We start from the raw sequence: 27,150 nt of genomic DNA, 5'->3' as shown, positions 1-27,150 counted from the left end.
GGTATCAAAGCTTTGGGGCAGGCACTGGCAGATTGAAGCTAGACTATGATTTTTAAAATGTAATCTAAATCCTAAAGATGTGCAAACGTTACCTATTTCAGAAATCTTGTAGGAGATATTTTTATTAGGTACTCATTTAAATTTCAAACTGAGCAAAGCAACAGCTTCAGACTCACCAGGGGCTGTCTTTGCAGTCAGAGAGCCTGGGAAGAAGTTCATACCTGGCTCCCCGGCAGTGGCTCACAGGTAGCAGTGATTGGGCCAGGGCTCCAAGACAAGAACCAAGGAGCAGCAGGCCAATTGAGTGGGGGAGGGCACCCTGAGTGGGCCAGGAGGCCCAAGGCTTCACTGGTGTCCACTCCCAGAAGGAGCCATTGGGAGGGACGGTGGCTCAGTGATAGAGCATCTGCTTGGGAAGCAGAAGGTCCCAGGTTCAATCCCTGGCATCTCCAAAAAGGGTCCAGCAAATAGGTGTGAAAAGCCTCAGCTTGAGACCCTGGAGAGCCGCTGCCAGTCTGAGAAAACAATACTGACTTAGATGGACCAAGGGTCTGATTCAGTATAAGGCAGCTTCATATGTTCATATGTTCATTACCGGAGGACCACCCCATTAGATGTTCTATATTTAGGAGCTACAACATTTCTCTAATTCCATTATAGGCTGCTGCATTAGTACCAAAGAAAAACACATTTTAAAGAAGTCTAAATATAATGGGTTGGTTCAGAGGTAACATGAAACCATGGTTTAATAACCCTACCGTAGTAAATTGCAGGCAATGGCAAAAAAACCCACCTCTGTTTGTCCCTTCCCTTGAAAACCGTATGAAGATGCCTGCAACTTGACAGCTCTTTCCACCAGTAAACTGATCATTCAACACTACATTGATGGGAGTTAGTTCAGGTATTTTGAACACTGGTTTAACCCACCATAATTAGTCTCAACTACAATTTCATCTTACATGGGGATGTGGTACTCTGGTTTTATCCTGCTTATGCTTGTGCAAGCCCCACCTATAGAGGTACGTGATAACAATGGCTCAAAAACAAAACCACTCTTTGCCCTCAGCCAGCTCTCACTGAACGTCAAAGCTGCTTCTCACCCTCAGCCTGAGTCTGCCTGGCAACAGTCTCCTGTCGCTGCAACCACCTCCACTACCTTTTAAAGACGCACAATGTGGCAAGCTCCTTCCATGCATCTTAAATGGAAAACAACAGTGTCAACAGCAGTGTTGATAGTTCCCTGTATATTTAACTGCGTGTATATTTAAATGTTACAGCAACAAAGCTGTTTGCACAGGCATCCTACTCACCTTTTTTACACTAAAATGGTTGGGGAGGTTGTAAGGAGGAAAAGCAAACTTGCTACCTTTCAGTCTCTACTGAAGTAAAGCTACCCCCATCCTCTAAGCTGCAGAGTCTTCTGAGCAAAAATTCTACTTTGTAAGCTACTGGCATTAAAGTTGTGAGCTATTGCATAAATTATTGTACTCTGGAGTCATCCTTCCTGAGCTAAGACAAAAATGTGAGCTGGAGGCTAAAAATCTCCGAGTTAGCTTACACTAACTCAGCTTAGAGGGAACACTGACCCTCATCTAAGTTAGTATGCACCACTATGACTGCTTTCTCCATTCAGTAAAGCACATTTCACCTTTTTAACACATGGGGAAAGATGTGGGTTCTTTCAGAAGCTTTGTTGGGATTTTGGACTTTGCATGTGAACACTGTAAGCTTGTGGTTGATTTCTGGGGAGTAAAAAGTCTTCTAGGGTGTGACAGTGTCATGGTCTGGTGTAGTGGTTAAGTGCGTGGACTCTTATCTGGGAGAACTGGGTTTGATTCCCCACTCCTCCACTTGCACCTGCTGGAATGGCCTTGGGTTAACCATAGCTATCACAGGAGTGGTCCTTGAAAGGGCAGCTGCTGTGAGAGCCCTCTCAGCCCGCCCACCTCACAAGGTGTCTGTTGTGGGGGGGAGAAGATATAGGAGATTGTAAACTGCTCTGAGTCTCTGATTCAGAGAGAAGGGCGGGGTATACATCTGCAGTCTTCTTCTTCTTCAGTTGATGGGTGAACGGATACAGCATCTGTTTCAAGTGCAAGTACGGCACAGGGCAGAGACAAGGAACTTGATTAGTTTTTTTGTGGGTAGGTAAGGCACTGAAATTGGCAGCAGCAGGTTGTTTTCCTGAGTTTTTACTGAGAACAGTTAAAGAGAAAGCCTATTAGCTTTTTTCACTAGTCTATGAACAGGGGTATGTGCCTTAACAATTACCACTCTGAAACTAACCAAAGTTCCCCTAATCTTGTGTTGCCATTGCCAATAGTGAGTAGGTGATCATGGCTTTGCTCACAGCTGGCCACTGCAAAGCAGGCTGGGATAGCAACTGGGTTGGGAGGGGGGAAGAAAAGAATGACAATACTGAAACCAGGATTTGCCAAAACAAGACATGATTCACTGATTATGAGTGGGCCAAATTCTAGTTTCACTAAGCACAAATGAGGCATGGTTTCATATTAAGTCTGGAATGACCCAATAAATTGACATGGACTAATTTGTTTGGAGGTTTGCAGCTCTGAGTTGCACAGTTATGTATAGGAAGAATTCTGAGCAACTAGAAAGTTTGCTAGAGTCAATATATACAAACAAGGAGCAGTTTTAGGGGAAAGATTTTCATAAAATTTATTTACTTATTTCTTAGATTTTGGGGGGTGCTACCATTCACATGAAGGGTCTTATGGTGACTTACAACAACCAATAAGGTAAAAACAACATAAAAATACAAATAATTATAAAATACTAACATTAAAACATTAAAAATAGGTTACCATACCAGTCTACTAAAACAGTTATAAATAAATGGCTCCTCCATCAGCAGTTTCAGAGTTAAAATTATAACCAAAATATACCTGGTTCATTTATTCTGCCAAAAGTATGCCGTGTGTTATGTTTTCTGTTTTTGAAACAGGTTTCACAGAAATCAAAATCATCACAGTTTCTGCATTTAAACCTAGGTCCATTGATCGGGAACATCTGACAGCCATCACACCTAATTTTAACAAAAAGAAATATTCTATCATCTATTACATTAAAATTCATAACAATATATTACAAGCATCTCTATTCACAAGTCTCGTTATGACAAAGGCTCACCAGATTTCACCCTATAGGCAACTTCAAGCAAAGTTTTATGCTATATAGCTTTAGAAAAGAAAATTTATTAAAAGTAGGAAAAACGTCTAAATGTTTTTTTTAAAAAAACTTACGTAACTCCTGGATGAATACTGGGAACCAGTTCCATTTCTGATAATAGCCCAGTCCAATGAGACTGCTGAGGAAAGTCAACGATGACATCCTTACCATTGGCACTAAAGGCTGTGAGGAAAGGTATGAAAACTACAATTAACTCTGAAGAAGGGATATAAGCACAACCAAATCATTCTGAGATGCTGGTATTTGGTACACAGGTTTCAAATGAGTGATTGTAATATGTAAAAGATTAATGTTACATATGTAAGAAATTACTTTTACATATGTATAAGAAACAGCTTAATTGAATCATGAGTAGCACAGAGATTTAACACTATCCTTAACTTGCATATGTTACACATGGTAAAACAACTATATCTTAAACACCTAACTATAATCATGTCTTCTTAGAGATAAAAACTGTGAGGCAGACATTACAACTCAAAATACATAAGGAGGAATTGTTTGAAAGCTCCCTGCAAACTAACTCACCCCTCCACTGTACATTTGGGAAGTTAAAATAATTGGGTGAAAGATTTCTCCAGAGAGGAAGCCATAACAAAACAATGGAATACTTGTCTAGTGTAATTTCGAACAAGATATTTTGTTCAGATATACTGAATGTTTAAGGTAGAATATAAAGTGAACTGTTCATTATATAGCACCTATCATACACTTCTTCCAAACGATGACTCAACAGAACAATGGCAAAATCCAGTCTTGCACATATCTGATCCCACCAACATTTTATTTCAATAATTACCTTTTACAACTCCCACACTCCTGTGGGTAACAGATCCCCACTTGTACTTGGGAGTAGTTACAGAAGTTTTTACACGTACTTTATCACCAATCTTTATGTGAGAAGGAGAGCTCTGTGGTGGAAACCCTAAAATTAAACAAGAACAAGATTAATTTGCTTGGATTATGAATATGTGAAGATATTATTACAGTAATAAAACCCTCAGCTTACCTATAAGCTCAACATGGATATATCTAACCCAGTATGTGCCACCTTTTTGTTGCCAGTCACACTGAACATTGAGGTCATGCAGTCCATCGCGGTCCAACTTAATAACTTTGCCCACATCACCTTCGCAAACTTCCTCATATGTCCTGCAGCACCTAACCATCATCCCCACCTATGGGAGGGAAAGACTCAGTTTCAGCACACTTGAACTTTCAGCAAAGCTCAGGAGTAAACAAGGAAACATGATAAATAAAGTTTCCTTTACAACAAATTGCTATTATTTAGGAGAAGTTATTATTGGATAACACATTTGTCAAAAGTGCACCTGCACTTTTAGCATATACTTATCTATGGAACAGGTGCATGTTCTGGTATCAAAGCAGGAATGAAGAGGTATTAATCTGACAACTGGACAATACTACCACTGCACTGAGAGGGTGAACAAAGGACATAAAGCGAAGAGAAGATTATCTGGGCTGATTATTCCTCAGTATAACTAGAAGCTGCACTAAGCAAAGTGACAACAAATGCAGCAGCAAGGATGGAGGAATGAGCAACATAAGCCGGCTTTTATCTTGGCAGTTATCAAAGCAATCCATAACTTCTAGAGCTGTTCTCGCACAGGTCTTCCCTTGACAGTATTTCTACTCCAACATCATAAACCCCTGCAAACAGGAAATAGCACCATTCAATGCGTGCTTCACAGCCAAGCTTACCTGAATGTTTTCTCGCACATACACAGCATAATCGTCATTACTTAAGAAATCAGCTCGTTTCTTGTAAGTTTGGCTTTCAGTTACAACAGCGCCAATGGACTGTAAGAAAGAAAGAAAAAAAAAAAACCTCCCATAATCACAATCTCTCCATTATTAGCATAAAATGTATTGCACAGTTCTGTTGACCCAAAGGTTAAGAAAATACTGGCTATGCGGGCTTTTTTTTTTTTTTTAAATGATTTCTATCTCCAGCATTTACCACAGGATATGCAGCTTCTGCTTCTTCAACATCTTCCACTACCTCTTCATCTGAATATTCGTCGGATACTGTGTCAGCATCTGAGAGATCAGTAATCTGAACATCAGGGTGGTCTAAAAGCCAGCCCACCAAAGCTTCCACCCCTAGAACAGAACAAGGCAGATATGGCTGTCAACAACATTATCATTTTGACATTCAGAACAGAGTTCCTAGTGCCCCTTTTTGTGTTTTGTTCAACTGAAGCCTTAGGTGCTTCAATTCACTCTCTGGATTTTCAAAGCTACTGGCCTACCAACAATATTGAACCCTGCTTTACTAATCAGCTTCTGTTTAATCCCACATCTCTAAACTCCACCTAGCCTTCAATCATCATCCAATCATCAAAAAATCATCATCAAAAAACTCAATTTTTCTACAGAAATCTCTCTGCTCCTACACTTTCATTTTACATTTCTGAATCTCAAGCATTTTGATGTGTTAAGGATGCAAACCTGGAAAGATCTTCAACATCTTTTCCTCTTGTTCCTAGACAGAGATTTTGGAAATCTGGAGTTTAAAATCCTTTCATTCCTCTGAGCCTATCCTCTATATCCTGAAGGTGAGATGCTCCACTAAAAATCAAGAAACTCCATCTCCTCAAAATCTCTATGACAACTATATGGAACCATCACAACTTCACTACTGTCCTCATGCTTACTACTCTATTATTCAACTAAGGCTGTCAAGTACACAGGAATTTCATCAATTTCTTGTTTAGCACTGAAATATGAAATACCTGGTAACCCAGAGGCAGTTCCAGAAGTTCCTGAAAGCGATTTAAGTGCAAATTCAATGTTCTTCCTGGGAAATCCCATTTCCATAAGTTGTACTACAATTGGAAGTGGTGGAATAGGAGACACTTTACGTTTCTTCACTTTTGCAGGTCTAATATGCTGGACTGTAACAGGGGTAGTAGCTTCACTGGAGCTACATTCCTCAAATACTGGAGTTGAAGGATGTGCAGACTCTACAGCAAGATACTGACACACAGCCAGTGCAGCAGCCTAACAGAAGACACAGACATCTTCTATGTAACTGAAATATGTTCAGAATGCAACATGACCAGCATTTTGTATTTAACCAATGTATCATTAGATTAGAATAATCAGAATATCCACAGAACAAAATTCAAAATTAGTGTCCTAAGGAACACTATTTAACAAAATTAATTCCATTTAAAATTTGCTGCATTTTCTCCATGTAATTTGTTTATATTGGTAACTTTTTTATTAATAACATACTAAGATAAATAAGCTATCAAGTACAGAAAACATTACTGCTATTTTAATAGCCTACAATGCCAAATAGCTCTTGAAAAACAAACCTATATGACTTTTCATGTATCCTTAGCAGAGGAGACGAACAATCGTAAATATATTGTGTTTTAATATATACAGGTCCAATGAAGCCCCATCCCTCTGTGAGCAATTTTCATATATCACTCGTCCAGCTTCAGTCCCTCTCACTATGTCCTAACATGCCTGATGATCCCTCAACAAACAGGACCAACTTTTCAGGAAATTAAGAGGACTGTAACAGCAGATGGAGGTGAAAAGAATCCATTCTACAACCCAAGCTCTGGTTGCAATTCTTAGGATCAAACGAATAATAACTAAAAGATGTCTTCTTAGAAACTTCTTTAAGAGCGTTCATTCACAATACAAAAGACCCTCCTTGTAATCTATGCAGACAACTAGAAGTTTTCTCATAGTCAAAATAAAGTTCAAACTTTCAAGCAAAGAACAATACCACTCAAGAACAATACAATTCATTCATATGAACAGAACTAAAGGGAATAAAGGTAAGCTATTTACCTCAAGCTCTTGCTTATCAAAAATTGCTTTCACAGGTGATGGCTGTGTCGCTGCTGTTAGTAATTGTTGCAAGAGGATCATGGGAGGTTGAGGGCCTTCTGGAGACATGTCTCCTATATCAGGTGATGCTACTGCACCATCATCTTAAGCCAATAAAAACAGATGTTAGTTGTACAGGCTACCATACAGAAAAGAAAAACAAAAACCTTTCAAATTACCACAGTGTGCATTTGTTCATGTCTTGTTTTGCATGGAAGTAATATTTCAAGGAAAGGAATTATAAGAACCTTTCCCTGAATTTCAAAAACAGAACTTTATGGCAAGAAGTTTAACACTGCATATAGAAGCAGGGGAGTTGCATGAGGGCCTAATTGATTGCCAATTACACACAGAATCTCGTAACAAACTTTTATCCTTATATTCTGACCTATTTAGAAATCAACATAGTACAGTTCGATATCTGCTTAATGATACTTTCACAGAAACCACTTATATGGTAGCTAAATTTTTAGCAGAAGCAGCTGTTCTTAGACACAGGCTTTTCATATGAATTGTTCTTTTGGATGAATTTTAATTGCTGGAAGTGTATGTTGCAATGTACTCTTTTTTAATACTGTTATGCCATTAAAGGTATTTTGATTGATTGACTGATTGAGTTTAACATTGAAAAAGAAAAAAGCACTGTGGCAGAATCAGACAAGACGAACCCCAAGGAAAACACTCAGGCTCATACTAGAACTCAGGTTCATACTTTACATACTAGTAGAAAGTTTGAGTCCAGTAGCACCTTTCATGTGAATGCACACTTCATTGTTGGTCTTAAAGATGCTACTGGACCCAAACTTTGTTCTGTCACCTCAGACCCACACAGCTACCTACCTGAATCTAAACTGACTAATAACATTTAGATTTAAGATTCTAATTTAATTTTTTTTATTATTATTTTTAAATCCTCAGAAAGCTTTTTATGGAGCCACCTTGACTCCTTTAGGCTTCTCCCATTGTTTCTTCTAATTGGAATAATTTTTGATTGTGCCTTCAATATGTCACTTTTAAGAAACTCCCACCTCTCTTGAATTCTCTTCTCAAGTATTTCTGGCTATGGTATTTTACCCAGCATAACTTTGTCAGAATTTGCTTTCCTTAAGTCCAATCTATTTGTCTGACTACATACACCTTTTTCCCTTCCCCAAGACTGTAAATTCCAAAATGACATGGTCACTACTAGCCAGAGTCCTTTCACCTCATCAACCAGTTCTTCCTTGTTGGTGAGAATCAAGTTCAAGATAGCATTTTCTAGAAAATGAAGTTGTCAGCAAGAGACGACAGAAATTTGTCTGACCTTGCAATCTCCTATGACCACCATGTACCATCTCTTTGAGAACTTTGTAATCTGTTCATCCAGTCGTCTGCCTGGCTTGGTGGTCTACAGCAGACCACCATCACAATATCACTATTGTTTCTTACTCCTTTTATTTTACACTGGCTAGTATGCTTTAAACTATACAGTTTCCCTTGCATGTTCTTTAGCTGGATGATGTGGACTCCAGCAACAGAACACTACTGAAGCCATTCTTCAATGGAAACCTATGTGCCTCTCTTACTATTTTCAATATGAGCAGCAGGTATAGGTCCGTTCTGGATAAGTAAAGGTATATATAGCTCCTTCTAACAAGCCCATTATGGGCAAAACTCAGACTGTCCTGTTTTTTTCTGAGCCTTGCAGGAATGTCACGGTGGCTTTTACTGTACATTATATAATAAGGCTACATCAATTTCTTCTATCTCTACAGAACCACAAAACAAATCAGATTTCATCTGAAGAGGCACAACAGTTTTGTCTACCTGTCTGTCTCAAGACATAGCCTATATATGAATTGTCTGTATATCTTAAGAGATTTAGTTAAACAACAGACTTATTCACAATCAATACTCCTAACTACTAATGAAATCACTTACTTGCATTCACAGTTTCTTTTTTAAAAATCTAAGCATAGTACAACAATTGTTTGCTGGGGATGATAATGCTCAAGTACATTCACCACAGCCAAACTATTATTCTGACTGTAGAGAAAGGAGAGATCTGGGCCCTTACCCACTAATCTTTTTTTTTTCCTTTCTCAATAGGACGTTTCAGTTTTGATTAATCTGCCATTTCAGTCATTTAAAATGGAAAATTATTTTAGTTTTGTCATGAAGAAAAGAGGACTATATTGAGCAGAAGATATTACCTGTTGGAACTGAGCCAGTCTCTTGCACTGCAGGTTGAGATAAGATTTGCCTTAATTTATCCTGGTGAGAAAGCAGAGCTCGACCTGCTTTTAGTATGTATAATTTTAACTGCTGGCATCTCAACAGATCCAAATCTATTTGGCCTGTTCAAGACATATTATAGGTATATCAGTACAACAAATGAGCATGCACTAGTTAACTTACCATCAGATACCGAATACATTTTAGTTCATAGTCAAAGAGCTTAAAAGGAAGCCTGAAAACTGAAAGATGGAACAGATAAGCACAAATGGTACTTCAATTGTTTCCAGAAGAAAATTGTTTTGTCAGATACTGACATCTAGCTCTTTTACTGCAGATTAATACATCTACCTTCTGAAACTGAGAACAATGAGAAGACATACCTGAAAGACCCTGATTGGGAGATTTCATCCTATGTTTTTCTACTTTACTTCCAGCCAAGTTTACCAACTGAGCCCAAACAGATAGCATGGGTTCAGTGAACGGCAAGTTATTCACATTAAAAGGAATCACAGGAAGCTAGAAAGAAAAGTGCATATGTTTATAATTTGGTTCCTTTTGCTTAGCGAGCAAATTGTGTCCTACTTTGCTTTTACAACCTGGAAACCATCGCTAACATTTCTAGAAATGTATAAAGCAAAGCATCAAGCCAAGTTGAAGAAGAAAAGGCAGCAGATGGGTGAAAACACTTAAGATTCTTCTCTCCAGTTAAAGATTGAAGGGTTGTATTTGTGGAAGACTGACATTTTAAGAAAAGTTGTTCTTCCTTTCACATTCCTGTCAAAAGACATGACATAAATGCAAACTTACTGGTTTAAGCTGACTAAGAGGACAGATTCTACATGTTCGCATATCACAAAATTGCACTGTGATTTTCCCTTTTGGGGTGATTCTCGTCACCGTGCCTTCTCCAAATTCATCATGAACTACTTGGCCACCTAACCGCAAGCGACTGTCTATTCCACCAATCACAGCCAGGACAGCCATTAGACCTCCTACTTCTGGATTCTCAGAGTCTGGAAAGAAGTCTTCCAGCACAGCCTAGTAGTGAGGAAGGAGAACAGTGGAATTAACTGTGGGGTGGACTTTACATTGTCATATACACAAGTACAATTTTTAAAATACAATTTGAAAAACAAAAGGTATATTTTAATTTAAAGCCAATTTAACACTGACTAAAACAATCGTTTTACAGAAAGGATCTGTAATACATTAAAATAAAAGGATGCTTTATTGATTTAACAAGTTACTTGTTTTAAATTTTAAAAATTGAGTTTATTTTGAAAATGCCAGAACTACCCCTTCTGACTGTTTTCCTGCAAAGATGTGGGTGATGGAGGTTAGCTGAGAGTTGATGTACTTGTTTATGAGGCCATTCCACTGGCTCAGTGAATGCAACGTCCTCAGCAGTGCCACTATCTCTTCAGCCAGAGTACTACTGTGAGTTGCTGTAAGAGAGGCCTGAGGCCTGGCTTTCCTCCTCCTCAGAGTAGATTCTGACAAAAAAGGAAGGAAACAAAGCAAAACCTGAACACTAACAGAATTTAAGAGAGAGAATAAAATCCAGTGTTACAAACTAAATTCTCTTTTACCTCTGAGCAGTGGGATATCTGAAGAACAAGTTGTAAGGAGGCTACCCAAGAAACCGAACAATTTTTCCACAAGAAATTTCATATCCCTTGACCTTTCAGTTTTATCCCAGGAGGGAAGCACTGCTTGTAGTAAGTGAACTGCAAGGATCTAAAGCAGGAAGAGGGGAGAAAGAGATACACACTCAATTACTGGGAAAATGCCAATTAACTAAGAATAAAAACATTGTATTACATAGTAGATTAAATAAACTTACTAAAATGGCCTCTAATTCGCCTCTTTTTAAAAAAGAAAATTAAGCCCTTTTTCCTCACAAGGTGTCAAGATAAAAAAAAATGAGTCTTGAGGGGGAAAGGGGGTTATAGATGGTGAGGTTTAATTTTAAGGCTCATATTTGGAAGAAACAGAGTGTTGTATGCATACAAGTTTGGTTTCATATAAGGAGAATAATGGCAAAAATCTTAAAAACTACTTTACCAGTGGAATTCCTTACTTTTTATCTTTCTATGGCAGACTTGTTATGCCATGCCAAAACTGATTTCCAAACTTTCCTGAGTTTCAGGAGATATTTGCCACAACAACATTGAGGCTGCTACTGAAACAACATCAAACTACCTTGGGCATGCAGAACTGATAATGTGGTCAGGCCAATGCCTATGCTTTCTCAACCAGCAAAATTCGGCCCCATAAACCATATTCTTCTTTTTCATACGGGGGCTAAATGCAGCAACATCAAATTCAGCCTGCTTAGCATTTTGGCAATCTCACTGCCAAACTGAAGATGTGCCTCAAATGTTTCCATCTGCTCTCTGACTGGTATCGGGTTATCAGATGCTGCTTTTTGATTTCAATGCATTTCAACTTTACATATTGTATTGTTTTTTTAATAGTACTTTAAAAGCTGTTTCACATATCTTTTACTGATTGAAAGATGGAATAGTAACTATTTTAGATGAGTCCACAAGAAGCCGGAGCTTTAAAACTATGATGTAACTCAACTACTGACTGTTAAAAATTCAGTGGGTACCTCCAGTAAAGTAAAACACTACCTGTCGCTGTAGAGAAGCTGCAGTGAATGATTCATGTCCCTCGACTATTTTCATTAGCAGAGTTATCCACTGTGATGTACTAAGAGTGCTGCACATCTGAGGCATAAGTGCTATACTTCGGATGAATCCCAAGGTACACCAAATCCTGTGCTGTTCTTTATTAACCAATGCATTTGGCAAGGAACCTAGAAATAAATAATAAAAATAAGAATGTCTTCTTAAATGCTCCTCTCTGCCCAGCAGTATTAAATGTATGCAATATGACATCTGAAAGCTTTTCCCGTAAAATAATGCTTTTAAGAAAACTAGTTCCAATAAAATGGCCCTTTACCATTGTATTGTTTGTTGTATTCTATTTTATACTTTCTTCCCTTTAGCCAACCATAATAATGGGAGGGGAGGAGTTCATCCAAGTGAAATAGTCGAGAACTTGTTATGCAAACAATTGCTTGCTTTTAAGGGGGCACTCAGTTCGTGGATCTCTAAGTATGCAATCGCAGCCACAGAATGGCATTTCAACTTAAAAAACCAAAAAGGGTCTTATTGATATTACAATAAAGCATTAGATGCAGCCCACACAAGTACTTACTTGATTTGTCTATAGTTCCGCTCTCTACCAGCAAGCGGAGCAGCCCACAGAGAGTTCTGGTAGCTTCGTTTTGCATGACTTCTGCATGGACTCCGGCAGACAGGCAGAGAGTTTGCAGCAGGTTCACTGTACTTGTCAGCATCATGGAAGTAGGATGGAGATTTCTTTCAACTTGTTCTCCTTCTGAAGCAAAAGTCAAAATAAATGACAGCAGGCAATTAGATACATTGCTGGTTAAAGCATTACATAGTATTTTACAATCATATTAATATATCTTTTACAGCTGTAGTCAATTCTACATCTGGAATAAAGACATTCCAAAATGTGTTCAATATTGAATGAGCCAGTCAAAGAAGAAGTGGAACTACTCAATTTTATTTTGTTTAATATCCGTTTATTTCATTTGATTTATATCCCACCCCTCCTACCAGCAAGCTCAGGTAAACTTGCCACAGCTTCAGAATATTGTACTAAAGAACAGCATTGTAAAGAATAGTATAGTAGTAAAGAACAAACCATTCAGGTGCTTGTACCAGTAATGGAGTTGATTAAAGGAAAGCAGTTTCAGAGGGCAGCCATTTTTGTCTGCAGTAGAACAGCTAGACTTGAGTTCACTAGCAACTTAGGAGTTCAACAAATTTGAGGGTATACGTTTTCAAGAGTCACAATTCTCTCTGTCAAACAAAGGGAGCTTTGACTCTTCAAAAGTTATACTTACAAAAACTTGTGGTCTCTAAGGTCCAACTGGACTCGCATTTAAGGGAAAGCAAACTATTAAAATATCTTTGCAGTGTTAAAGGAGAAAACATCTAAGTTTCACCCAAACAAAGATTTCAGGTTTTCACGGCTGGTAACATCATTAAGGTTTGTAGAATCTTTCAGGCTCAAGTGCCGTGTTCTACTGGAGAAAGTTTTCCTTCCAGACATTTTCCAAAGGCTGCAGAGAACATCCTCAGTGGCGTTGCAGCCGGAGCAGGCGCTCCGACCTTCTTGGCTGCTGTGCATTGAGTGGGGCCAGGGCTGCTGGAGAGCTGCTATTTCTAGGCTGGAGGGGGTGTGGTGAAAGGGCAATTGGTTTGTGGATGTGCCCACTGTTTGGTGGGGCTTCCTGAAAGGGTAGCGATAAGGAAACTGGCTTTTGAATGTGACCATTTTTCTGTGTTAATTGCTGGGAGGGTTGGAAGGGGTGTGAAGATAAGGAAGATGGTTGTTGACTGTGCTGATTGTTCTGTGTAATGTACTGGTTGTTCTGTGACTTTCTGCAATTTATAGTCTGTAGGGTGTTTTGCAGAGCTGGGTACCAAGATTGGTGGATGAAAATGCCTTCTTCCTTTCTGTTAAAATTGTGCTGGTGTTTGTAAATCTCAATAGCTTCTCTGTTCAGGTGGGTATGATAATGTGAGACCATAGAAAGGACTTCAGTTCTTTCAAAGTGGATGATGTGGTCTCCTTCTTGAAGTCCATGTTCAGCTACAGCTGATTTTTCTGGCTGAAACAAGCGACAGTGTCTCTTGTGTTCGGTGAGACGGGTGTTGATACTGCGTTGGGTAGTGCCAATGTAGACTGCACCACAGGAGCAGGGTATTTTGTAGACTCCAGGGGTTGAAAGTGGATCTCTCATATCTTTGGCCGAGCGCAGCATGTGGCGGATCTGTTGTGTGGGCTTGAAGACTGTGTCAACATTGTGGCGTTTGAGAATTTTGCCAATGCAGTCGGTGACATATTTTTATGTAGGGCAGGAAGGCTGTAACTACATTTGTGTGTGGCTCAGGATTTGGTGTGGATGGTCTCCTGGGATGGAGGGCTCTTCTAATTTCTTGTTGGGAGAACAAGACGTTTGCGCATTAAGAAACATAACGTGTTATAAAGAAATCAAGTGCCTAGGAAAATGTGACAATCTGAAATTCACTTTTAAATGCGATGTTTAACCAGCAGAACATTACTGCTTACTAAGAGTTAATGGATAAAAGTGAACAATTACAGATTAGAAGACACAGAAATAAAAGTAAACAGTATTTGGCCTCTGTAGGCCACACAGAACATAAACCTATTTCCCTCATTAACAGCTAGTACATAAAACAATCCATCATGATTAAAAATGTTGACGTTTCCAATCTTTCTGTATCTTTTACCTCTTAAAATTCATTTTATAAGTAAACAGATCTATTCCTGGATTAATAATAGCTAGATATATATACAGTAAAAGCTTCATTGCCCACAGGGATCTTGGGTTGCCAGTTAAGCCAATATGCTGGTTAAATAATTTTTACAACCCATCACCTGCGACTCCTTGAGCGCTTTCATCAGCGCTGCCTTCGCACCATCCTCAACATCCACTGGAGTGACTTTGTGACCAACACTGAAGTTCTCAAGCGGGCGGAGGTTACCAGCATCGAGGCACTGCTGTTGAAGACGCAGCTGCACTGGACAGGGCATATTTCTAGGATGGAAAACCACCGCCTTCCCAAGATTGCCCTGTATGGCGAACTCTCCACCGGCCATCGAAATAGAGGGGCACCAAAGAAGAGGTACAAGGACTCCTTGAAGAAATCCCTTGGCACCTGTCGCATCAACCATCACCAGTGGTCTGACCTAGCCTCAGATCGCAAAGCATGGAGGCACACCATCCACCAGGCTGTCTTTTCTTTTGAGAATGCACGCATAGCTGGTCTTGAGGACAAAAGGAGATTGAGGAAGAATCGCACTGCTACAGCACCAACCCTAAATCAGACTTTTCCCTGCAGCCACTGTGGCCGGACCTGCCTGTCCCGCATTGGTCTTGTCAGCCACCAGCGAGCCTGCAGCAGACATGGACTATTGCACCCTTCTTAAATCTTCGTTCGTGAAGCCAAGCCGAGACAACCCAGCAGTGTTGAGTGAGCAGCAGTTGTGGCTGGACCATGTGGAACCCACTGTGTGGTTCTCTGGCACAAGTCCTCCCATTAGAGCAGGTGGAAAAAGAGCAGGTAGAGCAAGCCTGCTGGCTTTCTGCCATAGGAACCCACCTGGTCGCAGTGTGCGCAGGTGGCATCCCTGGCCAAAGACTGTTCATTGCTCCTTCTCCATCTGCTTTTGTACAACAGCAAGCAGTGGAACAGCAAGGACCCCTTCTTGGCCAAGAACTTCACTCTGCTTGTGCTATGGCCAAGTAACTACTGCCCATGGCTGAGAAGCACTCTTTCCTAGTGCTCTCCTAACAGCAGGGGAAGTTTGAGCGAGGAGCGCTTCTCAGCTACCTCCCACCAATGCGCACTGTTCCCATAGCAGCAGCACAAGCCTATGACCCTCCCCCTAGGCAAATTAGGCATTTGCCTAGGGCACCACTGGGGAGGGCGCCAAATTGGGCCCACCTGGCCCAGTGCCATAGGCAAATGCCCAAATTTTGGCACCCTCCCCACCCACTCTCTGATGACTCCAATCATCAAAGAGTGAGTGGGGCCGGCGCTCGGCTGGCGTGCAGTCTCTGTAACGTTCTCTGAGCGTCCTCCGCTTTTGGGCAGAGGGCACTCAGAAGAAGATATTGGATTTAAATCCCACATTATACTCTGAATCTCAGAGTCTCAGAGTGGTCACAATCTCCTTTACCTTTTTGCCCCACAACAGACACCCTGTGAGGTAGGTGGGGCTGAGAGAGCTCGTATAGCAGCTGCACCTTTCAAGGACAACTCCTACGAGAGCTGTGAGAACTTTACAGAGACTGTGCACCGGCCAGGCAACCTCCCTGCTCACTCTGATGACTCCGCTTTTGGGCAGAGGATGCTCAGAGGATGCTACAGAGACTGTACGCCAGCCGGGTGCCCTCCCCACTTGCTCCAATCATCAAAGAGCGAACGGGGAGGGTGCCTGGCCAGCGCGCAGGCTCTGTGGAATGTGGTGGGCAGGGAGGGTGTGGGGGGCAGGGAGGCGGCAAGCCTGCCTGGGGCACCCCACACCCTAGGACCAGCCCTATGACTTAATAGCATTTTCTGACTTTTTTTGCAGGAGAGCAAACGGAGTAGAAACAGACCAAGTCTTGAACATAGGAATCAGTTACTCAGCAACAATGTGAGTTGGTGGTGCTCACAGCTGGGACTTAGAGCCCACTCTTGTGCCATCTGCTCTCAAGCAAGAACAAGCAGTAGTCAGGAGTGCTGCTTAACTACATGCCTGATAACACAGCTTTCACTGACCCATGCATTTCCAGACCTAATAATTAGGCCTTATTTCTTGGCAGTGGGGGGGCATAGAGATACAATCTGATTGGCCTCTGGCAAAGACTTTCCCCAGGTTCAACTTGGGACTGGCTTACCAGAGTCATCCTCTGTATCTGAGTCTTCTGTTGCAGGCTGAGAAGCAGGTGGTGGTTCAGCCAGCTTGAGGTCATACTTTCCCTCTTTTCCCATTCTGTAAGAATTGGTGCTGCCAGTGTCCCACTGCACTCTAATCCAGCCATCTTCACCCAATTCTCCAATCACACGACCCAAGCCTGGAGGTGGTCCATCCTGAAGAGTACACCAAGTCAACAATCAAAAGAAGTCAATGAATGACTTTAGGAGCTACATTAGGATTTCACAACAACAAAAAACTGCAATAGCCAGCATTCAGTGAACTGGCCAACTATCAAAGGCATGCAGACAGTGACGGAGCAGGCTTTAAGTATTACTTTGCAAAAAAAAAATCTTCTAGAAAAACAATAAAGCTTCGAATATGTGGGTAAGAACTAAAGTTGACTTTACGGATCTCTAGCAAAATGAGTGCATACCACGCAGGGAAGGCACATTTATTTATTTATTTAAAACATTTTAATGCCATTTTCCATTCATTCAGGGTCTCCAAGGCAGCAAACATGAAAACATTAATACATTCAAACAGCTAAAAACAGCATTTTGTAAGAAATTTTAGACTGCCTTTGTAAGAAATTTTATAGCACCATTTTTAAATTTTAAATTTATAAATTGTTTATATGTGTTTTTGCTTTTAAAATCATGAGGTATTGTTATTGTTGTGTGCTTTTAAAATCATGAGGTATTATTATTGTTATTGTTGTGAGCAGCCCAGAGTCCATGTGGAGTGGGCGGCATACAAATTTAAGATAGGTAAATAAATAAATTTAAAATAATTCAATAAAAACACATAAATGTACAACACTAGAACCAAGAAGAAGGGCCAATAACTGTTCTGGGGGTTTGCCAAATGAAACAAAAAAATCTTCACTCACGGGTGGAAGACACTGATAGAGAGAGAGAGACAGACTAATCTCCCTGGCCACAACTGAGAAAGCCCATTTAGAGTCAGATGGTGGGGGCATAAAAACATAAGAACATAAGAGAAGCCATGTTGGATCAGGCCAATGGCCCATCCAGTCCAACACTCTGTGTCACACAGTGGCCAAATATACACACACACACACACACACTGTGGCTAATAGCCACTGATGGACCTCTGTTCCATATTTTTATCCAATCCCCTCTTGAAGCTGGCTATGCTTGTAGCTGCCACCACCTCCTGTGGCAGTGAATTCCACATGTTAATCACCCTTTGGGTGAAGAAATACTTCCTTTTATCCGTTTTAACCTGACTGCTCAGCAATTTCATTGAATGCCCACGAGTTCTTGCACTGTGAGAAAGGGAGAAAAGGACTTTTTTCTCTACTTTCTCCATCCCATGCATAATCTTGTAAACCTCTATCATATCACCCCACAGTCGATATTTCTCCAAGCTAAAGAGCCCCAAGCGTTTTAACCTTTCTTCATAGGGAAAGTGTTCCAAACCTTTAATCATTCTAGTTGCCCTTTTCTGGACTTTTTTCAATGTTATAATATCCTTTTTGAGGTGCGGTGACCAAAATTGTACACAGTATTCCAAATGAGACCGCACCATCAATTTATACAGGGGCATTATGATACTGGCTGATTTGTTTTCAGTTCCCTTCCTAATAATTCCCAGCATGGCATTGGCCTTTTTTATTGCAATCACACACTGTCTTGACATTTTCAGTGAGTTATCTACCACGACCCCAAGATCACTCTCTTGATCGGTCTCTGCCAGTTCACAACCCATCAACTTTTATTTGTAGCTGGGATTCTTGGCATTACTTTGCACTTGGCCACACTGAACCTCATCTGCCACACTGACACCCACTCACCCAGCCTCAACAGATCCTTTGGAGTGCCTCACAATCCTCTCTGGTTCTCACCACCCTGAACAATTTAGTGTCATCTGCAAACCTGGCCACTTCACAGCTTACTCCCAACTCCAAATCATTAACGAACAAGTTAAAGAGCACGGGACCCAGTACTGAGCCCTGCGGCACCCCACTGCTTACCGTCCTCCACTGCAAAGACTGCTGATTTATACTCACTCTCTGCTTCCTATTAATTAGCCAGTTTTTGATCCACAAGAAGACCTGTCCTTTTACTCCATGACTCTCGAGCTTTCTAAGGAGCCTTTGATGAGGAACTTTATGAAAAGCTTCCTGGAAGTCAACGTAAACAACATCTATTGGGTCCCCTTTGTCCACATGTTTGTTCACCCCTCAAAGAACTGTAACAGGTCAGTGAGGCAAGATCTTCCCTTACAGAATCCATGCTGAGTCTTCCTCAATAACTTGTGTTCATCAATGTGCCTATTCATTCTGTCCTTGATAATGGTTTCTACCAACTTTCCTGGTATTGAAGTCAGACTGACTGGCCTGTAATTTCCCGGATCTCCTCTGGAACCCTTTTTAAAGATGAGGGTGACATTTGCTACTTCCAGTCCTCAGGAACGGAGGCAGATTTCAATGAAAGATTACATATTTTTGTCAGAAGATCCACAAGTTCAACTTTGAGTTCTTTCAGAACTCTTGGATGTATGCCATCCAGACCTGGTGACTTATTAGTTTTTAATTTCTCAATCAGTTGTTGGACCTCCTCTCTTGTCACCTCAATCTGACTCAGATCTTTCAACACCCCTTCCAAAATTAGTGGTTTTGGAGCAGGCAAACACTTTCCATCTTCCACAGTGAAGAGGGAGGCAAAAAATGCATTCAGCTTCTCAGCCATTTTCCTATCCTCCTTCAGTAATCCTTTTACCCCTTGGTCACCCAGTGCCTCCCTGGCTGGTTTTCTGCTTCTAATATATTTGAAGAAATTTTTATTGTTGGTCTTTATGTTTTTTGCAATATGCTCCTCATAGTCCCTTTTTGCCTGCCTGATCACAGCCTTGCATTTGATTTGCCACAGCCTGTGTTCCCTTTTATTAAACTCACTTGGACTAGCTTTCCACCGCTTAAAGGAGTCCTTCTTACCTTTTACAGCTTCCATTACTTTGTTTGTTAACCATGCAGGCCTTCTCTTATACCTGTTTGTGCCTTTCCTAACTTGTGGTATATATTTTATTTGAGCTTCTAGGATTGTAGTTTTAAATAGCCTCCAAGTTTCTCCAAGGGTTTTGACTGTATTTACCTTTCCTTTCAGTTTCCTCTTCACATGCCTCCTCATCTTAGAGAATTTATCCCTTTTAAAGTTAAACGTGGTTGTGCTGGTCTTTTGGGGCAACTCCCTATTTATACAAATGGTGATATCAATAACATTATGGTCACTGCTCCCAAGCGGTGCGATCACTTTTACAACTCTCACCAAGTCTTGGGCATTACTTAGGACCAAATCCAGGATCGCCCCACTCCTGGTAGGTTCTGTGACCATCTGCTCCATAGCACAGTCATTGAGGGTGTCTAGAAACTCAATCTCTTTCTCTCGACCTGAACACATATTGACTCAATCAATCTGCAGGTAGTTAAAATCACCTATTATGACACAGTTTTTATGTTTAGCCACTATCTTTAATACTTCCATCATATTATAATCGTCCTCTATCTTTTGATTTGGTGGACAATAACAAACTACCACAGTTAAATTTCTTTTTGGGCTCTCTATTTCAACCCAAAGCATTTCTAGAAGGGAATCTAATTCTCTGACCTCAGTCTTACTGGACTGTATACCCTCTCTGACATACAGAGCCACCCCACCTCCAACCCTTCCCTCCCTATCATTCCGATATAATTTATATTCAGGAATCACCGTGTCCCACTGATTCTCCTCATTCCACCAAGTTTCTGAAATTCCCACAATGTCTACGTTTTCCCCCAACACTAAACATTCCAACTCACCAATTTTACTTTGAACACTTCTAGAATTTGTATACAAACATCTATAATTTCCCAGGCAAGTTAGGCCTGCAACCTTCCTCCTGCTGCCTCAAGACTTTGGCAGACAGTCCATACTGTTTGTCACCATCTCAGTGGACAACTCTGATCCATTACCCGGTAGAAAAGTAACAGCTAACCTTTCATCTCTTTGAGATGAGTCCTCCCAAACCAGAGACATTTCATCTCCTGTCGGCTTTCCCCCAAGATTTAGTTTAAAAACTGCTCTGCCACCTTTTTGATTTTAATTGCCAGAAGCCTGGTACCATCTGGGGACAAGTGGAGACCGTCTCTTTTGTACAGCTCCCGCTTGTTCCAGAAAGCATCCCAGTGCGTAACAAACTTAAACTCTTCCTCCCTACACCATCGTCTCATCCACACATTGAGACTTCTAATTTGTGCCTGTCTCTCCAGCCCTGTACGTGGAACATGTAGCACTTCTGAGAAGACTACCTTGGAGGTCCTGGCCTTAAGTCTCCTGCCTAGCAGCCTAAATTTTTCCTCCAGGACCTTACGACTGCATTTCCCCACATCGTTGGTGCCAACATGCACCACGACCACGGGCTCCTCCCCAGCACTGTCTATCAGCCTATCTACAACACGCGTAATGTCCACTACCTTCGCACCAGGCAGGCAAATCACCATACAGTCAGTACGCGGTTTTGTCACCCAGCTGTCTCCTTGCCTAAGAATCGAATCACCAACTACCAAGACCCCCCCCCTCCCTCCCTGCCCAGGGATGGTTCCTTGGCATGAAAGGATATCCGCTCACCAAATGAAGAGGTCCCTTCTGAGGGCGCATTTCCCTTATCCTCAGAACGGTGCCCTGTTCCCTCTCGACCCTCATGCTCCCTGGCAGCAATGGGGCTGCCTTGTTCAGAGTGGGGCTCATCTAATACGTCCCCAAGGGTCTTCTCCAAGTGCCTAACTGACTGTCTCTGCTTTTCCAGGTTCGTCACCTCGGCCTCAAGGGTATGAACTCGTTCCCTGAGGACCAGGAGCTCCTTGCATCGAGCACACACCCAAGACTTCTGTCCTGTGGGCAGATAGTCATACATGTGAGACTCAGTGCAAAACACTGGAAAGCCCCCCTGCTGGCATTCTACCTTCATAATAGCTTTTTTAAACTATACAGTCCCCTTTTAAATCCTATTTGTTTATGTGGCTCTCCTTCTGGAGGGTCTACTTACCTTATTGAGAACACAAGGAAAACTGGGATCTGGGTTCCTGGTCCTTACACAGCCCCCAGGCCAAGAGCCCTTTAGCTCTCACCCTTCAGCTCACGCCAAAGGCTTGCACCTCTGGCAAGGCACAGCTTAATAATGCAAAGAGGGTGGGGTCTCAGTCTGCCTCAGGAACACAGTCACTCCTAATCAATCAGCAACAATCACCTTCAGCCCACTCAAACAAAACAAACAGCAGTTCCCCAGCAACCACAAACTCAGAATTTTTAGCAATCAGTCACAAAAACTCAGAATTTTTCAGCAACTTCCCCAGCTGTTTAGAAAGCCAAACCTCATCCTTATAGCACTTCTTATCTGCTCTCTCTCAGAGCTCTTGAAATGTGCTCAGCCTCTGGCAAAGTGCAGCTTAATAATGCAAAGAGGGTAGGGCCTCAGTCTTGAACAGGTAGCTTGAACCATTGGCTTTAATGAATACACTTCAAAGGCTTGGGGCTTTAAACTACTTCTCATAATAAAACTACAGTTGTCCCTGCAAGTAACACTTTCTCATGCCCGCTTATCTCCCACCGGTGATGGTTGCTTTCTCCCCCCTGGTGATGTACTTGCTTTTTCTTGGGAGGCGCCAGGGAGGCTAGCTTGGTGCTCTGCACTTCAAAGGCATTGCTGGCCTTTGGAGTTTTGGCAGCTTCCATTCCCACCCCTCCTCTTTCTCTTGCAGGGCATAGGTATTAATGGCACAGTTTTATTCAGCAATAGGGTTGGTAAGCATGTATTAAAAACAATTATAAAGCATAAATGACTTCAATGAAACATTGCCTGACATACACAGCCACTCCTAATCAATCAGCAACAATCACCTTCAGCCCACTCAAACCAAACGAACAGTAGTTCCCCAGCCAAACAGTAGTTCCTCAGTTCAGAATTTTCAACAATCACACAGTCACACAAACTCAGAAATTCTCAACAACTTCCCCAGCTGTTTAGAAAGCCAAACCTCACCCTTATAGCAACCCAAACAGGGCCAAACCCAAACAGGCCAAAGTACATGACGTGGCAACTCTGCTATAGCTAAAAGCAACTCTGAGTCTGGTCAGTGCCTGGATGGAAGACTGTTTAGGGAACCCATCATACTATGCCTGAAATTCTAAGGAAGAAAAGTGAGATATAAATAAAATAAAACAAGGAGTACCTGATCACCCCATTTCCAGTCAACACCTCTCATTACTCTGGTGCCAATCTTCATCATGGCTGCCAGTTCTGGCCCTGATACAGGGAGCTGAACTGGAGTGATCTCCTTCCTTGACTCTTCTAGGACCGTAGCAGAAGCACCACGGGATGAAGCAAGCATGTCTTCTTCAATGTTGTCTGAACTAGGCCCTGATTCAGTAAAAGATGTATTGAAACAAAGGTGCCTATAACAATAAGCTAGTACAATACTGTAAAATATGCACAACATATATACAATTGAAAAAAACAAAGAATTGGCATAGACTAGAATTAACATGGTAAGTGACCATTAAAATAAGCATTGCCAGGGAACAAAAACCCTCAAACAGAAAGCGGCCACAGGATGAAACAACATTGCCTACGCTGCTGCCACAAGAGGCATATCACACAAGATCCTTCCTCTTCCCATTTCTGTCAATGGAATGACTATGAGAACCACTTGCTTCAACTTGTTTTAGTTTTGCAAGCATTTAGAATCATAGAATTACAGAGTTGGAAGGGATCTCCAGGGTCATCTAGTCCAACCCCCTGCACAATACAGGAAATTCACAAATACCTCCCCCTAAGTTCACAGGATCAACATTGCTGTCAAAAGGGGCATCTAGCCTCTGTTTAAAAAGTCCGAAAAAGAAGAACCCATCACTTCCCAAGGAAACCTGTTCCATGAGGAACCGCTCTGTCAGGTTCTTCCTAATGCTTATCCAAAAACTCTTTTGATTTAATTTCAACCTTGATGGTTCTGGGCCAACCTTTTGGGGCAACAGAAAACAACTCTGCACCATCCTCTATATGACAGCTCTTTGAGTACTTGAAGATAATTAACATATCACCTCTCAGTCATCTCATCTTCAGGCTACATGTACCCAGCTCCTTCAGCCTTTCCTCATACAACTTGGCCTCCAGACCCCTCACCATCTTCATTGCCCTCTTCTGGATGCATTCCAGCTTGTCTATAACCTTTTTAAATTGTGGTGCCCAAAACTAAACTCAGTACTCTAGGTGAGGTCTAACCAGAGCAGAATAAAGCAATACCATCACTTCTAATGATCTGGACACTATACTTCTGTTGATACAGCCCACTATACTTCTGTTGATACTGCATTTGCCTTTTTAGCTACTGCATAACACTGACTTGTATTCAGTGCATGGTCCCCTAGATCCTTTTCACACATACTATTTAGTCTTTCTGCAAAGTCTCTACAATGATGCGTATGCTAGTTTTGTTTTAAAAAAATAAAACTATCAAAATAGGCATGTAGGAAGTATTCTGAAGTCTTTACCTATCAGCCGCAGTGTGGTTTGTGTCAGTGCCAACATGCCAGAGTTGAGAAGTAGGTTCAAGGTGTTTGCACCATGCTGTAAGGTTAACATGTTGAACATGACCAGTAAGAAACGTGCTTGGGGAATGGTCCCAAGACTTGGTCCTGCAGGATTCTCATTGGTAATTGTTTGCAGAGGAACAGGCTGGATCCCTGGAGGCGGAAGAGAATAGCTTTTAACAAATATAATCAAGCAGCTGCTTATGAGCTCAGTTGTTCCAAATGTCACACACTTAACTCCTGCCTATTTAGAAGACCAGTGTTTATTTCTAAGTGGGTGCCATTTTCTTCTGCTTTCATACATTCCCAAAGAATCTATGGAAGAAACTGATTCACCTAATAGCATTTCAGCTGAATTAAGCTTGCAGTTTTTAAAAAATACATTTCTCTTAACCCATGCTTATTAACTAGTAACAACCCAAATGATTATTAGTCAAAGCCACTGACGCCACTCAGGATATAAGAATGACATATCATAAGAGTGACAGTATAAGAATGACAATCCCTTCAACTTCTCCATGCCTTACTTCATCCACCTCATAAGTAGTGTAGAAGAGCAAAGACAAATCCACACGTATCAGCTCTCTGCTAGCATCTACCTACTGGCTATGGAGCAAAGAATCAAACACCAGGTACCACATAAATTAAATACAGAAGTACTTCTGTAACGTAATAGAATTCCAATAGGTTGCATCTCACTAACACACAGTTGCATCAACAGAAGTTGTCAGAAGGTGGTTTACAACACAGACCTGTTAAGTACTCACCTAGTTCTTTAAACCTGCTGTTAGCGTCAATCAGTATATTTCGAACATTCTGAATAGCCCATGAATACAACTTTCCAAAGGTAACTTCCAGCAGCATACGATTGAAGGGTGGAATCAAATCAACATCCTTTAAGCAATCTGTTAGAGGTTCCCTTTTGTTGATTAAAAAAGGTAATTGCAAAGTTTTAAAAATGATAGCCCAGTAAGAGAATCCCAAACCAGACAAAAGGATTTGGCTTCCCTCCCCTGGCCCAACCTCCATAATAGCTCACTGGTGCAAATTTGGTACTGTCCCTGAAGTTAATAAGATGTTTCTGTGGCACAGAAAATGCTATGCTAGGACCTTAAGTTTCCCCTTCCTTGCAGGACCTTAAATTTCCCCAACCTCTGCAGTTGACCCTGTGCTCTGCCAGCACTGCATAGCAAAAGCCCACAAAACAGACCAGGGTTGGAGAAGAGAGAAGAGGAAGTTACCCTATGTTGCTTCCTTCTGGAATAAGACGTTGCCATCCACAGAACATAGCATATTGCACAGAAGGCAATAAAAAGTTTTTGGTTGCCAACTTCAGAATTGTATCTATCCCCTCTAAACGAACTTCAGCTCTTTCTAGCTGCAAGGTAACAGAGACATAACATTGTGATATTGATGTCAGTGCCATGAGAGGTAAGGCCCCCCTCGCTTGACACCAGACATGCCTTACCTGCTTCAGTAAACACTTTCTCATTTTTTCTACATCCACAGGTTCCTCTTTCAGAGCAAACTCAACAATGGTGTTGAGAAGAGCAGATTGGGGATATAAGCCTTGGACATTTTGTTTCAGCCATTTGTACTTGTGAACACCTGTGACTGTATTTATCAGTGGTTGCCATTTATCCTAGGAAATAAGAAAATTCATATTCACACTCAAATTAATAATCCCAGCAATCAGTCAGAATATAGCTTTTGCTCCATTTTAGTGCTTTTACATATGATATAAACCTTTAGAACCTTAAAGTCCAAGGCCTAGGAAGGGCTGCACAGAATTAAACTTCTGTGAGCTCCAACACTTATTCCATTTTTTTAGTTTTTAATTAGAATTTAATGGCCAGCATGAACTATTATTATTTCTAGCTACAAATAAGGAAAGGTCAACATTCACATTTAAAAGCTATCTTTATAACACATAAAAGGAAAGCCATCCAGGCTCAGTTCACATAGATATTCCAAGATCCTGAAACTCTCTTGGAACTCTCTGTCTGGAACAGTGATGCTCTGCATTCTCGGTGCTTGGGGGGGGGCACAGTGGGAGGGCTTCTAGCCCCACTGGTGGACCTCCTGATGGCACTTGGGTTTTTTGGGCCACTGTGTGACACAAAGTGTTGGACTGGATGAGCCATTGGTCAGATCCAACATGGCTTCTCCTATGTTCTTATCCTCCTCACACAGTGAAGGAATAAGTTGTGCATGCTGCCCACCCATCATACATACCAACACAAAACACACTAGTTCGCGACAAGGATTCCCCATATGTACTCTTGCATACATGATTCCCCCACTCCCTTATATAAAAGCTTAGGGGAAGCTCAATGAACACCAACGTGGGCCCTCAAATACAGTGTATCCAACTCACTCCTAAAAGGAATACCAGAATGATCATCATGATATTGTCCTGTCACACATACATGTTCCAGATGTACAAGGACTACTGTAAGGCTTATGTATATTCCACACCAAGAAACGCTACCTTAGGTGATTTGACTGGCAAGGGTCTTTTATCAACTGCCACAGGACTGTGAGATATGACACACGGCTCCTCCAAATCACTTCCCTCATTACCAATTTTGGATTCTTCCACATCAGAAGATTCAGACTTTTTGGGTACTAGTAACATAAAGAAGAAAACGACATACTATCGCTGAGTAATCCTGTAATTCTGTCACAGTTTTTCAATGAGCTACAAGCTTCTTGCTTTAGAACAAAACAA

General features: G+C 41.3%; 1 protein-coding gene across 1 annotated transcript in view; it reads right to left on the bottom strand.

Moving 5' to 3' along the window:
• The window catches only part of LOC132590671 (E3 ubiquitin-protein ligase HERC2), a 130,431-nt gene that overhangs the window by 57,948 nt on the left and 45,333 nt on the right, over positions 1-27,150 (bottom strand). Inside the window, exons 31-52 of the mRNA XM_060263636.1 lie at positions 26,911-27,047; positions 25,888-26,061; positions 25,661-25,797; positions 25,187-25,338; positions 24,381-24,572; positions 23,063-23,250; positions 16,814-17,006; positions 12,526-12,708; positions 11,937-12,121; positions 10,890-11,037; positions 10,597-10,793; positions 10,108-10,338; positions 9,681-9,816; positions 9,276-9,419; positions 7,045-7,187; positions 5,967-6,234; positions 5,192-5,334; positions 4,933-5,031; positions 4,220-4,388; positions 4,010-4,135; positions 3,264-3,372; positions 2,907-3,046 (exon numbers count right to left, since the gene is read on the bottom strand). Coding sequence (XP_060119619.1) covers positions 2,907-3,046; positions 3,264-3,372; positions 4,010-4,135; positions 4,220-4,388; positions 4,933-5,031; positions 5,192-5,334; positions 5,967-6,234; positions 7,045-7,187; positions 9,276-9,419; positions 9,681-9,816; positions 10,108-10,338; positions 10,597-10,793; positions 10,890-11,037; positions 11,937-12,121; positions 12,526-12,708; positions 16,814-17,006; positions 23,063-23,250; positions 24,381-24,572; positions 25,187-25,338; positions 25,661-25,797; positions 25,888-26,061; positions 26,911-27,047 — 3,594 coding nt within the window. The remainder of the gene's footprint in view (positions 1-2,906; positions 3,047-3,263; positions 3,373-4,009; positions 4,136-4,219; positions 4,389-4,932; positions 5,032-5,191; positions 5,335-5,966; positions 6,235-7,044; positions 7,188-9,275; positions 9,420-9,680; positions 9,817-10,107; positions 10,339-10,596; positions 10,794-10,889; positions 11,038-11,936; positions 12,122-12,525; positions 12,709-16,813; positions 17,007-23,062; positions 23,251-24,380; positions 24,573-25,186; positions 25,339-25,660; positions 25,798-25,887; positions 26,062-26,910; positions 27,048-27,150) is intronic.

The sequence above is a fragment of the Heteronotia binoei genome, unplaced genomic scaffold, assembly GCF_032191835.1.
Source record: "Heteronotia binoei isolate CCM8104 ecotype False Entrance Well unplaced genomic scaffold, APGP_CSIRO_Hbin_v1 ptg000532l, whole genome shotgun sequence".
Lineage (NCBI taxonomy): Eukaryota > Metazoa > Chordata > Lepidosauria > Squamata > Gekkonidae > Heteronotia > Heteronotia binoei.
Note: the sequence above shows the minus strand (reverse complement) of the source record. Positions and strands in the feature narration are given on the sequence as shown.